This window comes from Lynx rufus, unplaced genomic scaffold (genome assembly GCF_022079265.1).
Source record: "Lynx rufus isolate CCGP_SWC_20201006 ecotype Redwood Valley unplaced genomic scaffold, mLynRuf1.p SCAF_2, whole genome shotgun sequence".
NCBI lineage: Eukaryota > Metazoa > Chordata > Mammalia > Carnivora > Felidae > Lynx > Lynx rufus.
The window spans coordinates 199,004,903-199,022,006 of NW_025814834.1; the positions used below are offsets into that span (position 1 = coordinate 199,004,903).

The 17,104-nt window shown below is 54.3% G+C and overlaps 1 protein-coding gene across 1 annotated transcript in view; it reads left to right on the forward strand.

Moving 5' to 3' along the window:
* NKAIN1 (sodium/potassium transporting ATPase interacting 1) overlaps positions 1–14,449 on the forward strand; it is a 40,059-nt gene extending 25,610 nt beyond the window's left edge. The window contains exons 2-7 of the mRNA XM_047084848.1: positions 9,435–9,572; positions 10,996–11,076; positions 12,493–12,690; positions 13,362–13,422; positions 14,053–14,134; positions 14,285–14,449. Coding sequence (XP_046940804.1) covers positions 9,435–9,572; positions 10,996–11,076; positions 12,493–12,690; positions 13,362–13,422; positions 14,053–14,134; positions 14,285–14,294 — 570 coding nt within the window. The 3' untranslated portion in view covers positions 14,295–14,449. The remainder of the gene's footprint in view (positions 1–9,434; positions 9,573–10,995; positions 11,077–12,492; positions 12,691–13,361; positions 13,423–14,052; positions 14,135–14,284) is intronic.
* Positions 14,450–17,104: the final 2,655 nt, after the last annotated feature.

Consider the following 17,104-nt stretch of genomic DNA (forward strand, 5'->3'; position numbering starts at 1 on the left):
ATCCCATTACTCTGCGGTTGTTGTGTTTTTGTTTTTTGTTTTCACTTACCGGTGACGACCTTGGCCATTTTCCATCAGGAATCAGACCAGGGCAGAGAGGCAGAAGGGCCGCAGGAGCCCCAGAAGAGACAGCGACAGGGAGCGCGCGCGTGTTTGTGTGTGTGTGTGTGTGTGTGTGTGTGTGTGTGTGTGTGTTGGGGGTAGGAAGGAGTCCCCACAGGTCGCTACACACAGCGGGCGGGGAACCTGGCAGAGAAGCTCCCATCATCAGCTCCCAGAGGACTATGGGATTTGTCTCCAGACTTGAGCTCCTGAGGAGGGTGCCACACCAGCTTGTTCATCACTGGATACCCAGCACCCAGCCTGGCGCGTTATAGGTGCTCAAGAAATATTTTTTCGAGGAACTGAGTCCCTGCCAGGCCTGTTTTTCCCTGACCCTGCCAAAGACTACCTGATCTCTGGGAGCACTGCAGCCAGCGAAGGAGGCAGAGCTCAGGGGGAGTGGGAAGTCCTTCCTCTCAGACAACTCACGGCAGCCAGTTGGCTCACCTCCCTAATGAGGGGGTTGGGCTGGTGGATCTCCAGGGGTCCTCCTGTCTGGCTTCAGTCCCACTCCCTCATTTCATGGATGAGGGCCTAAGTCGGGTTTAATTTTGTCAGCTGCCTCAGAAATCCATTGGGAAAAGGGGGGTTGGAGTTTGGGGCTGCAGCAAAGGCTGTTGCCGTATACAGAGCACCAACCGTGTGCCAGGCGCTGGGCCGAGAGCTTTCCATGCGCTTTGGGACATTTTCCCAGGCTCCGGCTCAGAGAGGGGGAGTAACTTGCCCAAGGTCGCACAGTGAAATCACTGACTGGGGACAGAATCAGGTTTGCTGCTCCCCAAATGGGGAGCTCTTCCCACCTCAGCCTTCTGTGAACTAAGGTCAGTAACGGTACCCGGGCTGGACCAAACCATTCTTCAAAAACTTCAGGGACCCCTCCCTCAGATGGCCTGACTTCTGTGTCCCCCGGCGACACGGCTGGAATTTTGGCCAGCAAAGTAGTTGACTTGCAGAATTGGCGGGCAAGGGCTTGGGCGGGAGAGGCTTGTGATGGGTTCTGGGGCTGGAGCCCAGCCCCCTCTCCGCCCTCTCTTCCCCCAGCCTGCTTCCTGGGGGCTGGGGTGGGTCTGTCCGCATCATTTATCCCTTGACCCCCCACCCCCACCCCCCACCTGGTGTTGGGCTCCTGGGGTTGGCGTCTAGACAGACAAGAGCATCCTACTGAGAACAGAGGCAGCCCTGACCCAGGGCTGATGGTTCCCATGGCAACCGCATCCCCCTCAGCTGGCAGCTACCCGATAAATAAATAATCGGGTGGGGGTGGGGAGCTAAGGGCAGGGGGAGGGGCAGCAGGGGAGCCCCGTGGTGGCTTCACTTGGGAAAGGAGAGGGGCCGGTTAGGCTTAAGGCAGGCCGGGGTGGGGGGGGGGGGGGCGGGCAGGGTGGGGAGGGCAGCTGGTAGTCTTGTAGAGGGCAGGAGGGAGACCAGGACCTGAAGTTGAGCTTTCTGGCTTTTGCAGCACATCATGGGACCCAAACACTGGAAATGGACCAGTTTGGGGCATAGTAGGTTCATTAAGTCCACGTTTGGGCATGTTAAGTTCATCCAATGAGTAGCCACTTATAAAGGGGCTGGAGGCCGAAACACGAGCAGGTAGCCCCTGGAGCTTGGGTGGGCGCGCGTTTGCTTGGACAAAGGGAGGATAAAGAGAGCCCAGGGAATGGCCTTGGGGTGTTCTGACATTTAGGGCCCTGGCTACACGGGAGGATGAGCCACACCAGAATCAGGAGTGGCCAGGAAGGGTGGAGAACCAGCTTAACCTTGGCACTTGCCCCCGTGCCAGGCACAGCTCTCCCTGCCGGAAGTGCAGCCGGGAGCACCTCAGGCAGAAATCCCTGCTCCCGTGGGGTTTACCTTCTAATGCAGGAGTCCGGCAGTAAAAGGGAGTGGGTATTATGTTAGTGTGTGATAAGTGCCATGGGAAAAGGAAAGCAAGGGGGGAGGCAAGGGAGTTCTGCAGCAGAATATAATTTTAAATAATAGTAAAGAAAGGAAAAATGGGATGCCCGTCTGGTTCAGTTGCTAGAACAGGCACCTCTTTTTTTTTTTTTTTAATTTTTTTTTTAACGTTTTATTTATTTTTGGGACAGAGAGAGACAGAGCATGAACAGGGGAGGGGCAGAGAGAGAGGGAGGCACAGAATCCGAAACAGGTTCCAGGCTCTGAGCTGTCAGCACAGAGCCCGATGCGGGGCTCGAACTCACAGACCGCGAGATCGTGACCTGAGCCGAAGTCGGCCGCTTAACCGACTGAGCCACCCAGGCGCCCCTAGAGCATGCACCTCTTGATCTCAGAGTTGTAAGTTTCAGGCCCCACGTTGGGCATCGTGTTCGCAGATTAAACAAACAACTCCGAATCTCTTCACAACCATATGAGGGAGGTGTTGTGAATTATACCCATTCCGCTGGAGAGGAAACCGAGGTGCAGCGAGGTTAAGTGACTTGGCCAGTGGTACCAGGATTCTAACCCAGCTCCTAACCACTGAACCACACTGCAGCGTGCAAGCAGGCAGGGGAACGAGTTGTAGGGAGGACGTTGAGACCCTTAGTCTGGGCGTGAGAGCATTGAGATAGAGGAGGTGTAGCTGGAGGACCACGCGGGGCTTTTCTTTCATTCGTTCATTCATTCATTTTTTTTTTAATTTTTTTTTTCAACTTTTTTTTTTTTTATTTATTTTTGGGACAGAGAGAGACAGAGCATGAACGGGGGAGGGGCAGAGAGAGAGGGAGACACAGAATCGGAAACAGGCTCCAGGCTCTGAGCCATCAGCCCAGAGCCCGACGCGGGGCTCGAACTCACGGACCGCGAGATCGTGACCTGGCTGAAGTCGGACGCTTAACCGACTGCGCCACCCAGGCGCCCCATTCATTCATTTTTTTAATAGAAGTGGCTTGAATGTGTTTAGGACCCCATGGGAAGGATCCTGGGCAGAGGGAGAGGTTGAGGTTGAGTTTACAGGCAAGAAGAGGATGGTGTGAGCTCCCGAGAAGACAGGAGATGGGGTCCAGGGTGTAGGTGGAGGCACCGGGCGGAGGAGGGGGAGACAGAGGCCAGGTCCTCTGAGAGTGAGGCTGGGGTGGGGGTGGGGGCCCAGGAGGGTTGAGGACAGTGAGAAGATCTGAGATAGTGGAGAAAGTGAGTTCCCTAGAGAGGCCTAGGCGGGTTGTGGGGCGGTGGGCGGAGGGGGGGGCTCTCAAAGTTGATGATTACAGGGTCTGTCAATCTGTCACGCACCTTGTCTGCCTGGGGAGTGACATGCTCTATCAGCGCTTGGCTGCTTTGCAGGCAGTGAGAACACTGTTAATTGGGTTTTTGCAGGTGTGGGCCTTTCCTGACAGGTGCAATGGAAAGGCAGAGGGCATGGGGGTTTGGCTTACAGCCGAAGCTCACTCGGAAGTAAGGAAGCATCGTGCCGTCCCAGCAAGCCGAGCTGGGGTGTGAGTGAGGAAATGGAGAATGGAAGGGGTGGAGGGTGAGGGGCAGGGGACCTGATGCACTGGACCCAGGTCGTCACCGTCACCGTCCACAGGTGCTGGGAAGCAAGCTGGAGTGGTCCAGCAGGGGCTGCCGAATTGGTGACTTTGGAGGCGGGGCAGTTATGGTGATGCCACAGTCCACGTGGTGGCCGTGTAGGAGGAGAAATGGAGGGAAAGGTCACAGGAGAGGTGTTTGAGAGATGAGAAGTCACGGTGCTGGAGGGGATGGTCCCCGATGTCCAAGGCAACTGGGGTGATGCAGGGATGAGACTCGTTTTCAGGAAAAGGCAGGACCTGGAGGCCAGCGGATGACGAGGTCAGCAGTGGGGGGAGTGGTATAGCCCTAGGGCCCGAGCCCCGGGGGCACAGAGTTGTCCAGTTCTGTAAGCAACTTAGGGACCCCAGAGGATCCTACCCCACCCTTGGGCCCAAGGAACATGGGATGTGAGAAGAGAAATGGTCACTGAGAAGAGCACAGAGAAACGGCATCCTTGGGTGCAAAACATAGGGGAGGGGGGACCCCTCAGGGAAGGAGCTGAGCCTTTAGGGGCACAGGCTGGTTTGGGAGGACTTCTGAAAGGGGTGGGGGAGGGCTGGGTCAGGGGGAGCAGCACAGGGCCTTGAGGGGATGAGGGTAGAGAGGATTGAGGGGCAGGCATGCGGGTCTTGACCGATGCAGACAGGATCTGGTGACCCGTTCGCATCTGTCACTCTGGGATGGTCAGGGCTCTCGTCCTGGTTTGGGGTCCTGTGTGGCTGGGGAGTTGGCAGGCCCAGAGACCCCAGGGATTACCCCAAGCTCTGTGGGCTGCCCTGATGACAGAGTGACTGGACCAGATTTGTATTTTAGAAAAAGCACTCGAGGGGCGCCTGGGTGGCTCGGTCGATGAAGCTTCCAACCTCGGCTCAGGACATGATCTCGCGGTTTCTGAGTCAGAGCTCCGCGTCGGGCTCTGTGCTGACAGCTCAGAGCCTGGAGCCTGCTTCGGATTCTGTGTCTTCCTCTGTCTCTGCCCTTCCCCTGCTTGCTCTCTCTCTCTCTCTCTCTCTCTCCCTCAAAAATAAATGAACATTAAAAAAAGGAAAAAGGAAAAGCCCTCGACGGGGGTGGTGGCCAACCTCCCTTTGCTGGAGATCAGGGAGGAGGCCGCATCAGTTGCCGACAGGAGCTTCCGTCCTGGTTCTGGCCCACCTAGGAGAGACTCAAGACCTAGCTTATGGGCTGACCAGGTTAAAAAAAAAAAAAAAAAGTCACGTTTTCCCTCAGTGCACGTGCACTTGAAACTTTTGAAAAACAAAACAAAACAAAAGGAAAAAAAAAAGAAACTTTTGCAAAGGAGGTGCTGTCGTCTCCACACTATCCCTCCCCTGAGAGTAAAAAGACACACCGAGGTGAGTTGCATTTACAGTCACTGCAGCCCTCAGATTATTGTTCTAAACTGCTGCACCCAAAGGGGGAAGATAATTCTATTTGTTCTTTATTTGTTAATTAGCCACATACCACAGCTGGACAAGCAGAAGTTCTGGAATATTTGACTTGGTTTTCTAATAAAAAATAGTAAGTTTAGAATTGAGATTATTGGGGCCCCTGGGTGGCTCGGTCGCTTAAGCGTCCGACTTCGGCTCAGGTCATGATCTCGCGGTCCGTGAGTTCGAGCCCTGCGTCGGGCTCTGTGCTGACAGCTCAGAGCCTGGAGCCTGTTTCGGATTCTGTGTCTCCCTCTCTCTCTGCCCCTCCCCCATTCATGCGCGCGCACGCTCTCTCTCTCTCTGTCAAAAGTAAATAAACATTAATTTTAAAAAATAAAAATAAATTAAAAAAAAGAAAGGTTCAGGGATGCCTGTGTGGTGAAGTCAGTTGAGTGTCAGACTTTGGCTCAGGTCACGATCTCACAGTTTGTGAGTTCGAGCCCTACGTCGGGCTCGCTGCTGTCAGCACAGAGCCTGCTTCGGATCCTCGCTCCGCCTCTTTCTCTGCCCCTCCCCTGCTCACGCACCCTCTCTCAAAAATAAATACGCAGTAAAAATAAGGTTTCGAGGCGCCTGGTTGGCTCAAGCGTCCAACTCGATATCAGCTCGTGACCTCGTGGTTCGTGAGTTCAAGCCTCACGCTGGGCCCTGCGCTGACAACGTGGACCCTGCTTGGGAATTCTCTCTCTCTCCTTCTCTCTGCCCCTCCCCCGTGCGTGCTCTCCCTCTCTCTCAAGATAAATATATTTTCTTACGTTTAAAAAAATTAAAAATATATATGTACACGGATTCATTTTTTCCCAGTGTTTCTTCATTTTCGAGAAAGAACGCATGAACAGGGGCGGGGCAGAGAGAGGGGGGCACAGAGGATCCGAAGAGGGCTCTGCGCTGACAGCTCAGAGCCTGGAGCCTGCTTCAGCTGCTGTCAGCCAGCTCCCTTTCTCTGCCTCTCTTTCTTTCTTACTCTCTCTCTCTCAAAATAAATGTTAAAAAATTGAAGGAAGGAAGGAAGGAAGGAAGGAAGGAAGGAAGGAAGGAAGGAAGGAAAAGGGAAATGAAGGCGGGACTTAAACCATTGTTTCAGCCACTTGGGGGCAGGAGCTGGCTGGGGATAAAGGCTTGTGCCAGCTCCCAGGAAACCTTCGGTGCCCAACTAAGAAGCTTCCACTGTTGAGTCTTCTCCTAATTAGCCACCATTGATTAAGTCGAGTTGTCTGTTTATGTGATGTCTCCATATCCTCACAACTTCTCAAGGGAAGGATTGATTGTCTTCCCCATTTATAGTTGAAGAAATAGGCTCCGAGAGGGAAAGTCACTTGCCCCATGTCGCACAGAGCTGCAGTTTCAACCCAAGTTTTAGAGACTCCAAAGCTTTTTGCGGTAACTGTCCCACTGCTTACTTTGTCATTGAGGTCCCCAAGAACCAAGAGGGCTTTGAGCAAGTGCCAGAGTCAGGGCAGGGTGATGTCCTGTTTTGGGTAGGCATACCCAGGCAAGATGTCTCCCCAGCTACACGATGAGCCTGGGCAAGTCTGTCTCAGCCACCTCCTCTGTCCTCTGATGGCATCCTCCTTGCCAGGACCAGATGCCAGCAGAGTTGAGAGCCTCAGGGGAACCCCAAACCACCAGGGCTCTCCCAGGCCCGGCAGAGTCAGGGTGGAAAGGAGAAGAACGGAAATGAGGGAGGATCTTTTGGGAGCAGGGGGAGCAATCTGGGGAGTTTCTCTCCCAAGGTCAGCAGACCGTTGGGGTCAAAACCAGAAGGGCCCTTAGAGGTCATGTAGTCCAGTGGCCTCTTATGTATGGAGGAAGGAGCTTGAGACCCAGTGGGGAAGGTGGCCCGCCCAAAGTCACCCAGGAGTCTGTCATACTGTCAACCTCTTAACTCCCAGGCCAGTGGCAACAGGGCAAAGTGAGGGACTTTGATGGGACAGGTGGCAGAGAAAAGCAGAATGACTGCCTGGCTTTGCCACCTACCTGCTGTGTGACCTTGAGCAAGTCGCTTCCCTTCTCTGAGCCTCGTGGTCTCTTTCTTCAGAATGAGATAATGGTCTCAGCTGTGCCTTTCTGCCAAGGAGTATCCATGAGAGGTGCACTTGGAAAGCTCTTTCCAATCTGCAGGGCCCCGGGAGAGGAGTCACCAACAAGAGGCAGGCTGGCGCCAGGTGGGTGGGTGCCAGGGTTGGGCCCGCGGCTTCCTGGGTTTCTGCCCAAGCCCTGCCATCTGTGCGGTAGCGTCAGCCCCACCTCCTCCTGCCTCCCTGCCAGGAGAAAGGCTTCTAGGATCTTCTCAATCAGAACCCTCCCTGTCCCTTCCCAGCCAGATCCCCTCTGCTCCCCTTCTCTTTTAGGTCAGGACTTTCGGTTGCAAGGGACAGAAATCGCAAGTGCAAGGAGGGAGAATTAGTTTTCAGCGATGGCTAGATCCTGAGACCGGAAATGACGTTACCAGGACACTCACCTCGCTTGTCCACTCTGCTTCCCTCTCTGCCCCTTAGCTTTGGGCTGCTTCCTCAAGCAGGCTGTCCCTGTGAGACAGCCACCAACAGCTCTGGGTGAGACTATGCCCGTTCAGATACCCTGGCAGATAGAGGGTATCTCTGTCCCCGTTACTCCAGCAACCATCCACAGTGACCGCCAGGGGCAGGCACGGGGACGAGTGTCCATCCCTGCACAGATCCCCATGTGCCGATTATTTGGTCAGGACTGGGTCCTGAGCCTTCCGCTGAAATTAGAGGTGGGCTCAGCCCCACCCAAACCACATGAACTAAGGGTCTGGAAGGTGGTTCCCAAAACAAAGACCAGAAAAAGAGGTATTGGGCAATCAATAACAATGGATTTCCCTGGCACCTTTGTTCTTCTTCTCTTTTTTTTTTTTGTTTGTTTGTTTGTTTATTTATTTTGAGAGAGAGTAAGCAAGCATAACTGGGGGAGGAGCAGAGAGAGAGGGAGAGAGATAATCCCAATCAGTGCAGAGCCTGATGCTGGGCTTGAACTCATGAACTATGAGATCATGACCTGAGCTGAAATTAAGAGTCCCGACACTTAACCTCTTGAGCCACCCAGGCACGCCGGCACCTTTGTTCTTAAGTATAGCAGCTGCAAGGTTGAACCAGGGCTACTGGGAAAGGGAGTGCTGATGGGGTCCTATATATCAGTTAGCTTCTGCTGGGTAACAAATCATTCCATGACAGCAGTTTAAAACAACCATTTTATGGAGCTCGTGATTCTGCGGATCACCTGGGAGATTTTTCTGGTCTAGGTACGTGTCTTAGGTCAGTTGCTGGGTTGGTTAGCGGAATGATCTAAATGGCCTCACACGTCTGAAGGTTGATTGGCTGTCAGCTAGAGCGCCTTGGTTCTCCTCTCAGGCTCCGGGTGGGCACCCGGGCTCTTTCACGTGGTGTTCTCTGTGTTACACGTGTAGCAGGTGGGCAAGCTCCAATGCACAAGCATTTTGGGGGTCTTCACTTGCATCGGGCTTGCTAAAGTCCCATTGGGCAAGGCGAGTCACATAACCATGCAGAGTTAGTGTGGGACGGCATTGTCGAAGAGCATGGAAACATGGAGAGGAAAAACTTGAGGTCAATTTTGCAACCCATTACAGCTCCCTGGGGGAAGGAGAGTAAAAAAAAAAAAAAAAATTAAAAAAAAAAAATCCCTTTCTCTGCATCCCATGGATCCCACGGGCCAGGGCAACCTCCAGACAGGAGTCCTTGGAAGAAGGGACTTCAGTTGGGGCGCCTGGGTGGCGCAGTCGGTTAAGCGTCCGACTTCAGCCAGGTCACGATCTCGCGGTCCGTGAGTTCGAGCCCCGCGTCGGGCTCTGGGCTGATGGCTCGGAGCCTGGAGCCTGTTTCCGACTCTGTGTCTCCCTCTCTCTCTGCCCCTCCCCCGTTCATGCTCTGTCTCTCTCTGTCCCAAAAATAAATAAACGTTGAAAAAAAAAATTAAAAAAAAAATAAATAAAAAAAAAAAAGAAGGGACTTCAGGACTTCTAGCCCTTCAGGGCTATGGCTGAGCCCTTGGCCAGAGCTGGGAGGGCGGGGAGCAGTCTGGATCCTAACTCCACCTGCTCAGAGCCCCACATGGGTGGGCAGAGCCTCTTGGCTCTGAAGGTGTTCCGTACTGTGGTTCCCTTCTCCCGTTAGCCCTCCCCGAAGTGATGATCAGGGCTCAGTCTCAGCCGGCCCCCACAGCCTTGCCCTCGCTCCCCCGTATCCCTGTGGTCTTGCAGAGTTAGGAAGATGCTGAGACTCGTGTACAGTCAGGCCGTGGTGCCCCATCACCACGGTAGGTGGCGTCACCCGCTCCACAAGGTCAAGGAGGAATCCCTTCCCTTCCCTTTAGTCCCTGGCCTTCCCTCGTCCCTGCTCTTTCCCACAGGTGGCTGCACTGGAGAGGCAGATCTTTGACTTCCTGGGCTATCAGTGGGCTCCTATCTTAGCCAACTTCCTGCACATCATGGCCGTCATCCTGGGCATCTTCGGCACCGTGCAGTACCGCTCCCGGTACCTCATTCTGGTATGGCTCACTCGCCCCTCCCCTCCCCCTCCCCCCCCCCCCCGGCTCCTCCAGCCAGAACTGCCCCCTACCCTGGACACCCAGACCCCTGCTCTGTCTTAGCTCCAGCCCGGCTGCTGGTGCGGATGCCCAAATACCAATGCTTCTTTGCTCAGCAGAGAGACAAGAGCGGTATCCTCCCTAAAGAATTTCCTAGGGAAAAATCCAGATATTAACAAGACATATCATTTTAGTGAGTGCCTACCATCCGCCAAGCACAGTGCTGAGAGTTTCGCACGTTTTGCTTATCTTTACAGCAGCCCTGCAAGGTGTGGCTTACCATCGCCGTTTTCCAGATGAGGAAATGAGGCTCAGAAAGGTTATGAGGCTTCCTAAGGCCACACAGCTAATCAGAGGCAGGATTAGAGAGCAATCAGGTCCGGAGTGAATGCTCTTGACACATCTTCACGCTGCCTCCGGAAGCCAGTGGAGGGACAGACTTCATCTGGTTTAGTTCCTCAGGTTGCTTTAGGAAGACCTGCCCTTTGCTGTTCATGAGGAATATGGTCTCGAGCGGCTAGTGTGGCTTGAGGTCAGTGTCCCCTGTGCTCCGATCCCAGGCGTGGATTGTGTTGTGTCCCTGGCTCCCTCCTCCTGCTTCCTCTTTCCAAGCCCTGGTCCTTGATGGTCTCTGTTAAACCCCTGCTTTCAGCTAGGCTCACCCTTCTCCCCTGCTCTTCCTCAGTGGCCCATTCACACGCCTCTTTTGAGGGAAAAGGCTTTTCAGTAGGTTTGTTACATAAAATGCTAGCCACTTGTGATAACAGTGTCATGCAACGCCATGCTCCCGCCAGAGCCCCCTCCGGCTCATTCTTGGGCTTCTCCCGCCTCCCACGGGCTGAGCTCCCGGAAGCCAAGTGAAGAGGGCCCTCCCAAAGCTCTGTGTCACCTGGGATGGGAGGCTCCTTCTCTCTGGCTCTCAGGAAAGCCCCAGGTACCACTCTAAGCATCACTGTCTGCCGTGTGGCGGCACGGAAATTGCAGGCATGGGACTTGGGTGGAAATATCTAGATCCTCTCCAGCGTTCCAGAGCCAGGCCGTGGCTGCTGTTCTCTGCAGAATGCATCGGATTAGCTGCCCGAGGACTGGAGTTTGAGTGGCAGCCCTATCTCTTCCTCGCTGTGTGATCTTGGAAACCTTAAACCTCCTCTCTAGGGCTTACATGAGTTATCTTTAAAGAAAGGATCGCGCCTTCCATGCAGGGCTGTTGTTGTAAGAACCGGACGGATATAAAAATGACTTCTGAACTATAAAGTGCCGTCTAAGTGGGATGGCATCATTTCCCCCTGCAAAGGTCCCCTCAGTCCCTGAGCTCTGTCTGCGTTGACATGCCCTGTCCCCACTTTCCCAGGCCCCACCCTGATCCCACCTCTCCTCTCCCCAGTATGCAGCCTGGCTGGTGCTCTGGGTTGGCTGGAATGCATTTATCATCTGCTTCTACCTAGAGGTCGGACAGCTGTCCCAGGTAAGCCTCAGGCCTGGCAGTGCTAGAGGGCAGAGCCGGACCTTGCCTGTCCCCTACCCAAAGGCTCCAAGTTAGGTGTGGGTCTGGGACATCGTCTCTTGAAGAGACTTCCCTCTACACATCCGAATAATCTGCTCCGCAAACCCTACCCCCACGTTTTTGTTTGGCCGCCCCTGCACCTGCCAGAAGCGAATGATGGAGCAGACAACGCTGAAGGGCCATCTGCATGAAGATGGCCTGGGGTCCCAGGTGATTCCAAGCTCGGTAGAAACCAGCCTCACGTCGTGGCCCCGAAAACTGCTCTCAGGCCCCACAGGTGTTCGGTGCAAGGGAGATGAAAACGCCATGCACTTTGTACGGCTAAGGCCACAAAGATTTGGGCCCAGTTCTTTTTTTTTTTTTCCCCCAAGATTTCATTTTTAAGTAATCTCCACACCCAACCTGGGGCTTGAACCCCCGACCCCAAGATCAAGTCAGATGTTCCACCGACGGAGCCAGCTAGGCGCCCCGATTTGAGTCCCGTTCTGATCAATATTTTCGGAAGAGAAAGAGGGTAGACTTCGGGGACAATCGAGTGGCCCAGGGCCCGTGCGGAACCACTGAAGAAAGTGGAACTTCTTGGCTTGTAGAAGAGCAAGCCCAGAAGGCACAACTTCTAACTTTAGACAAAAAGAAGGCAAAATACATGAGTGGGAACATTGGCTTTGTAGTTCTGCTGGATTTAAATCCCAGCTCCAACATTTCCAAGTGATGTGACCCTGGGCAAGTGGTTTACCTTCTGAGCTTCAGTTTCCCTGTCTCATGAGTGCAGATAATTACTTCATGTGGTTGCGGAAGGGATGGAATGAGACGACACATCTCAGTGCTTGGCACCTGGTCAGCACTCGGTGAAGATCTGTTAACAGGCTGCACGAGTGACTGGATGGGTAAACACATAGACGCCGTGGGTGAGAACCTCGGAGCTGAGCCAGGCCCTTCTCCATTTCAGATGGGCAGACCAAGAACTAAAGAGAGGAAACGTTTGCCCAGGGTCACACAGAGCGAGCAGTGGAGAGGCTGCATGGGCCATGAAGGGGTCTGTGTTGATAATTCCGCTCAGGGCTGGAAAACTGGACTCTGTCACTGTTAATGTCCCTTCCATCCCTGAAATTTTTGGGGCTTTCTGTGGGTCAGCACCAGCCCTTTCGGTCTCTGAGGGAAGTGTGAGACCTGCGTAGTCATCAAGCGCCACCTACTGGCCAAATAGAGACTTGTGGAAACAGACCCCCTTCCAGACCCTTGAAGTCAAGTCAGGAGAGGAGGCTGCTTCAACAGTCCAGGTGTGAAGTAGGCTTTATATAAAGTTCCCTGCTGCCTGGGGAAGATTCCCGCCACCTCGTGGCCCCAGCTCAGTATCCTAGGCCCCTCTGCCCCCAGGACCGGGACTTCATCATGACCTTCAACACGTCCCTGCACCGCTCCTGGTGGATGGAGAATGGGCCAGGCTGCCTAGTGACACCTGTCCTGAACTCCCGCCTGGCCCTGGAAGACCACCATGTCATCTCTGTCACCGGCTGCCTGCTTGACTATCCCTACATCGAAGCACTCAGCAGTGCTCTGCAGATCTTCCTGGCTGTGAGTCCTCCCGTCCCCCTGAGCCACACACTCCCGGAGGTGGAGTCTACCCTAACCCCTTTGTTTAGCTCTAGTTCAGAAGGGAAGAACCTAGATCTCCCAGCCTTCTTGTGCTTCTGTCTGGCTCTGTCTCCTTATCTTGTATCTTCTCCCTTCACCCCTGCCCCAGCCTGGCGTGAGCAGGTTTAATGACTAGGATGAGTCATCAGACTGTAAGTCAACCCGATCTCCAGTGTATCTGCTGTGTGACCTTGGACAAGTCACTTGCCCTCTCTAAGCTTGTTTGCTTATTCACAGAATGGAATGACCACATCAAGTGCGTAAGAGTTGTGAGAGTGGATCCAAGACAGTTCTGGTTCCTAGTCTTGCCCCTCCACACTCCACATGCCCAAAGTCACATACTCCTCTTTCTTCTTAACAAGTCAGTAAAGTATTGCCCAGGTCCAGCTGGGGAAACTGAGGCTCAAAGAGGTAAAATAATTACTTGTCCAAAGTCCACTCGCAGAATGGAGAATGGAACCAACTATGTTTGACAGTAAGGCCCAGTCATTTAACTGGAAGTTGTTATGGGTTGGCCTTCATCTTCGCATACCGTGCCCCTCCAGTCGGACAAGGCCCAGCCAGGCAGAGGGTGGAGGAAGAGCTTCTGTCTTCTTTCCTTCCATCCCCAGCTGTTCGGCTTTGTGTTCGCCTGCTACGTGAGCAAAGTGTTCCTGGAGGAGGAGGACAGCTGTGAGTGGGGAGCCCCTAGGGAATGGGGAAGCCTGGCCGCGCACCAGCCTGTTCCTTCAGCACCCTGGACAGCGCCGCCAAGCTCCCTCCAGGGAGGGAGCCCTGGGTTGGCCAACTGGACCCTCTTGGTGGGGGAGAAAAGGCGGCAGGGGTAGTGGGGGTCTACGTAGCACATTTTGAGCTGTGACCTAGACATCCAGGTGCCCAGCCCATGGTTCCAGCGCCGCTCTCTATCCACCTCTCTTAGGTTCTGCCCCCCGGAGGAGCTCCATGAGGCTCACCCCTACCAAACACTGCCCATGCCCAGTCTCTGCCCCCATTAACCCACCACCACCACCACCACGCACCCACCTCCGTGGTCTTGCCCCCTTACGTGGCTCAAGCCCTGCTCCCTTAAAGGACGGCCTCGCCCCTCCAGGCTCCCTGTCCACTTAGGGCTTTGGCCACTCTGGCTGAGCTTCTCCATGTCCTGTTCCCCATAGGTCCACCTATTGGGATCTGGCAGCAAAGCCTGGCCCTAAAACCCTGTATGGGATCTGGCTCTCAGATTCCTCCTTTTCAGGACCCACCCTCCCATAACTGGCACCCTAGGGGCCCATCCCTAACTATGAGCCACCTCCCCTTCCACAGTCGACTTCATCGGTGGCTTTGACTCCTACGGATACCAGGCGCCCCAGAAGACGTCGCATTTACAACTGCAGCCTCTGTACACGTGGGTCCTGGCGCCCAGTGGGGTGGGGTGGAGGGACCGGGGCGTTGCTGCTGGGGGACGAAGGGCAGGGAGGAGCGGGGAGGGCAGCCGGATCTGCCTGCCCCCATATTTTCGGGGTCCACTTCCCTAACCCGCCTTTGTTTTCTGCAGGTCGGGGTAGCTGCGCTCCCACCCGGGCGCCGCGTGCTTGCTGGCTAGACTGAAGCTGAGGCCACCAGGTCGGGCCCAAATGGCAGGCGCGCCCCCTGGCGGCTAGCGGACCGACTGCAGCCTGCACTGGCTGGGTCCGCCGGACATGGACCTGGCCCTTCGCAGCCCGACTCCAAGGGTGGGGCGGGCCGGGCGGGGGAGGGGATCGCGGGTTTTTTTTGTTGTTGTTTTGTTTGTTTTTTTTTTTTTTATCTCAGCCTTGGTGTGCGCTGGGGCCTCCCTCCCTGCTCCAGCCTCTTCTTTTTGAAACCCAACTTCCGGTCCCGTGTCCAGAGAGAAATGGCATTCACCTCATTTTACCACACTGGTTCACCAGCCTTGGGGAGAGTTACTGTGACCTAGAAGCAGGAGTCCTGGGTTCCAGTTGCAGCTCCGTCACTGACTCTCTGTGTGACATCTGGCAAGGCCCTTGCCCTCTCTGGGCCTCAGTTTCCCTCAAATAATTAAAATAATCTCTTAGCAGATGGAGCTCTTTCTAGCCTTTTCATTTGACTCTTAAGTCCCCAGGGCGAGGCTGGGATTATAATTCCCATTTTTCAGATATGGAAACTGAGGCCCAGATATGAAGCGTTTGCTTGAGGCCACACAGCTAGGCTTTGGGTGGAGGCAGGCCTTGAACACAGTGTACTTTCTGCAGTTTCAGGCTCCAGAACCCCTGGGGTCTGGTCTCTGAATTCCATTTCTGAGCCCCCATCCATCTGGGACACTCTAGAATCCACATGATCTACACCACCTCTCTTGTAGCAATATACCTGTTCTCCTGTTGGGAACCAGATGAACAGAGCCCAGAGCCCTGAATTCAGCCTGACCCACAGGGAAGCCCCTCCTAGGCTCGGCCCCTGCCCACCCTTGGCAAACATTTCAAGCTCATTCCAGTAAGAGGGGAGGCCACACCTCAGTCACGCCACCCCCTTCCAGGTCCCTGAGGCCGGGTCTGCTGCAGCCATGATCCCTACCTCGTCAGCAACCCCACCGACCCCTGATGGTTCCATCCACCTTCCAGATGGAAGACCTGTGGTTCCGGAATAGAAGAGGGCTGGTCGGCGCGGCCCAGTCACCACTTTTCAAAGATCACCAGCGTTTGTGACCACTCCAGTGTCCAGGAGAAACCTCTAAGAAGCCCAGAAGGAGTTCTGAAGAGGCAGACTGGGGGAGTGGGTCGTGGTGTGGGGCCGGGAGGGCCAGCACCCTTGAGAGCAAACAGAGATGAGAGCTCATTCTCCCCACCTCCTTCCACAGACACCCCTGAGGACCTTGGTTCCTGCGTACGGGCTGGGAGTCCAAGGGCAGGAGGATCAGGCCTCAGCTCCCAGTCTGTGATACAGGAGTGGCCCTGGGTTAGGAAGGAGGGCAGGAGGCGTGGGGGACTTGGAGGGAAACACAGATGGCTCGTACACCTGAGCCCGTCCGTGGTGAACACTCCCATCCTTGCTCTCCACCCTCTGATCTAGCATTCCCTACCGTCTGCGGCCAGAATATCCTGGGCTAGGACCCCACCCCACCATCCCATCTGTAGTGCTGTGTCAAGGAGCCGGCCCCAGGAGTTCCTCTGGTTCCCCCAGGCACTGAGTCCCGGGTGGTCTGCCTAGGTAACTGTGCGTACAGCTCAAGAAGGGAGCAGCTCCCTTCAGACCTGACTGCTTCCCTGCCTCCAGCCCTCTCCTCCCACCCCCACACGCCCCGCCTCCTTTCTACTCCACGGGTTTAGCCACTGGTGCTTTGAAGCCTTTTGTTTTTATGAGATGGATTTTGCAAGGGGACCCAAGTTCTTTTCCCACTGGGACCTTGCAAGGCAGGGAGTGCTCCCCTGGTTTCTGTGCAGGTGGGTTGATTAAAGATGGTGATTTCTTCTCTATCTTTCTGTCCTCCTGCCCTGTGAGTGAGCAGGGTCCCTGCTTGAAGGTGAGCAGGGGCCGGGAGTCAATGTCATTGTCATTATCGCTCCTGGGGCACCGGCCTGTGCTTCCGATTGGCTGCGTAGTTTTGAGAAGTCACTCTCCCTCTCTTTCCTCATCCATAAAATGCAGAGGTGGGACTCAGTCGGTGGGTTCCCAACCCTGGCTTCGCGACCCCTGGGAGAGCTTTCTAGTTTTTTTTTTTTTTTTCATGAAGTACATTTTAAGTTTATGCTTCCAAATATCCTTTGCATCTCGACCCTGCCCTCTTCCTGACAATTCAGTTTCTGACTTAGAATGAGCTGACAGTGCTTTAGACACAGTTTCCTGGATCCTTCCTGGCAATACAGCCAGAATCCATATTTTTGAACTTTTACAATTTTATTTACTTTTGTGAATAGATCGTATGCATAGATGCTACAGAATTCAGAAAGTTCCAGGCACTGATGTCCTTTTGCTTATTTTTCATATCTTTCCAAAGGTAGACCATTCGTTGTTGGCTTATGTAAATATATTTTCCCCTTTTCACACAAATGGCAACATGCTCTCCTCAATCTTCAGCTTCCTCCTGCTGCTTCTACTTAACTTTGAATCTTGGAGACCTTCCGCCCAATGATACATGTGGGGCTGCCTCCCATTCTTCCGTGGCAGTCTGGTAGGATTAGGACTTAAGATTCCCAGGTCATCTTGATGCGGCTAGAAGCTGAGAACCAGACGTACTACCCGAGATGCCCCAGGTTCACTATACAGACCTCTGTGGGCCACTCTTGGTCGTGGAGCTCAGGGGAAAACAAATCACGGACACCACCTTCAAGGACTTTATGGTTTAGTGGGGCAGGACAAGGATGGGCGGGGCAGAAGGGCG